This window comes from Morus notabilis, unplaced genomic scaffold (genome assembly GCF_000414095.1).
Source record: "Morus notabilis unplaced genomic scaffold, ASM41409v2 Scaffold11585, whole genome shotgun sequence".
NCBI lineage: Eukaryota > Viridiplantae > Streptophyta > Magnoliopsida > Rosales > Moraceae > Morus > Morus notabilis.
Window position 1 is genome coordinate 1 of NW_010357336.1, and position 2,417 is coordinate 2,417.

At 35.6% G+C, this 2,417-nt stretch overlaps 1 protein-coding gene across 1 annotated transcript; it reads right to left on the bottom strand.

The window, feature by feature from the left end:
* Nucleotides 1–10: 10 nt before the first annotated feature.
* Nucleotides 11–2,062, bottom strand: LOC21383991 (ADP-ribosylation factor-like protein 8a). Its single transcript, XM_010089805.2, has 5 exons — nucleotides 1,985–2,062; nucleotides 1,860–1,892; nucleotides 1,567–1,688; nucleotides 820–981; nucleotides 11–364 (listed from the first exon to the last, which is right to left on the bottom strand). The coding sequence occupies exons 1-5, from the start codon at nucleotides 2,045–2,047 to the stop codon at nucleotides 247–249; spliced, it is 498 nt and encodes a 165-aa protein (XP_010088107.1). The 5' UTR covers nucleotides 2,048–2,062; the 3' UTR covers nucleotides 11–246.
* Between the last annotated feature and the right edge of the window lie 355 nt (nucleotides 2,063–2,417).

Below are 2,417 nucleotides of genomic sequence, written 5' to 3' on the forward strand. Positions count from 1 at the left end.
AAATGTAACACTCCGTGTTTCCCACAATCTACATGAGTAAGAAAATGAGTAAATATGAATTTGGGGAGAGAGATTGAATTAGACATGAACTCGGTGACATATGGTACAGCTCAGAATGAAGAGAAGTGAAGAAACAATCAGCCATCAAGTTAGGCAAGTGGATCTCAATCACCAACAACCCATAAATGAATCTCTCAGAAATTATGACACATACAAGACGGGAAGAACAGAAGAAGACAAGCCACCTCAGCTCTTTGATTTTGAATGCTTTACAAGCCAGTCGATGACCGAATCAATGTTGGTTGAGTTCTTGCAAGAGATCATGAAGCAGCATACTTCTCTGTCGTCGATAGATTTGAGTCCCCTGCAAGGCACAATAATTAAATTCTAGTCGACCACAACAATGAATACTGTCTCAAAATTGGATTTTAAGTTCGTTTGTAGATGGTACAAATTGGTTTTCTTATCATTGCAAAAATTCAGATAAGAATTCAATGAAAAGATTAATTTATAGAATGTCAGCAGCATACATGAGAATATTCCATTTTCTTTTCAAGATTTTTTAATTTCACTAAGGAATCAGAATGACCCATTTGTGGTTGGGACATTTAACGTTTCTAAAAGGGATTTAGACCAGAAGGAATCTTCCTAAAAAAAAATATAGAAGATGATGACCAGATGGAATCAAATATGCCAAAAAGTATAACTCAATTATTGGGTCCTCAATTCCTACCATTCAGTCAAGCTTAGAGAAATGATAATGATATATTAGAGTTTGGTTATGAAAGCTTTTTCATGGAAGCCAAAATATTGTCTTACATTTCATCAGTCAAAGCCTGTTTGGATAGAGCTCCTGGTTTGTCAATCTTGTTTCCCAAGACCAGCAACGGGATACCGGCCAATGATGGCTTGCTCAATAAGTCGTGAAGTTCACTTTTTGAGGTGCTCAAGTTATCGGGATCAGCAGCATCAACAACATAACTGCGTCCAACCAAGGGAAACAACTTGTAATGTCAGCACAAGATAAGCATAATATTTTGTTGAATAAATTATCTAAACACAGTAAAATTGCAATCAGAGGACCTCATCCAAAATATTTGATAAACAACTAAAACTTTATATTACACTTACCACATAAGACCTCCTAGACTTTACAGGATTTACATAATTTCCACTATCAATCAATTTTAAGATTAATTAGAGCAGAAGTGTAAAGGCAGAGCATATATTTGCAGAATTACCAAAGGCATCTGCCTTGCCATTGCACCTTTACTCATTCTCAACAATGTTAACAGACACCCTTTAGTTAGAGACCTAGTCATTGAGATTAGCAATCTTATTCGTATGACTCGTAACTAGTATTTTCTATCAGTATTTGCAGTTGATTGTCCAGAAAAACATTGTGTGATTACACAAAAATGAAGCTCTTTAACGCAGAAAAGGGCGTGTATTTGCAAAGCTAAAACATGGACTGATTATTCAAAAGAATCAGCAAAATTCTATCCCAGCAATCAATATATTATGTGGTTTTGCAAAGTCCATTGGGATAAGAAGTTGGATTCTTACACAATAGCAGAAACTGCACGACAATATCGCTCCCACATGCTGCGGAACCTTGGTTGACCTCCAAGATCCCACAACTTGATTGTAACATTCCCTTTTGTCACCTTCTTCATATTAAATCCCACCTGAAACATAATGCCGCCATATCAGAAAATAGTTTCACTATTCATTTATTCATAGAAGAAAATTGACAATGATAAATTCAAAAGGCTAACAGACTAAACAAGCATTAGATCACAGAATTAGGTCAAGCTCAAAGTAATTATGGCCCTTTTGAAAAGGGAAGCTTAACTCACCGTGGGGATCATGTCTTCACTGTACCCACCAGTCTAAGAACAAACAGAACAAAGTGCATTAGCACAAACTCGAAGCAGAAAAAATTAAATTCGATACTAAAAAATAGTTATTGATGTTGACTTACTGCCACGACGTTTACGAGTGAAGTCTTTCCAGCATTCTGAAGCCCTATCAAGGAGAGCTCCATTTCCTGCTTGAAAAAGAGGCTGAAATTGCATGCACAATAAAGTGAATTACAAGCATTGAAATAATCTGCCAATATAGGCTAAAGACCAAACTAAAGTAACAAAGAAGATGGCGCTCCCAGTAACTAAGCCATAGCTGTGAGAGGTTTTAGGGATAACCAAAACAAGAAAAAGTCAAACTTTAAGGAGACGTTTGTTTTGCAGGTTTAAACTACAATTCAAACCGTTTTATTACAGTATTTTCTCTCTCAAAAAAATAATCAAAATTTAAGAAATCAACTTTATCTGAAGTAAGCTATTACAAAAAAGGATTAATCAATGTTTGATTTGTTATTCAACAAAAACCACTCTGTAGATGCCATGTTCCACAAG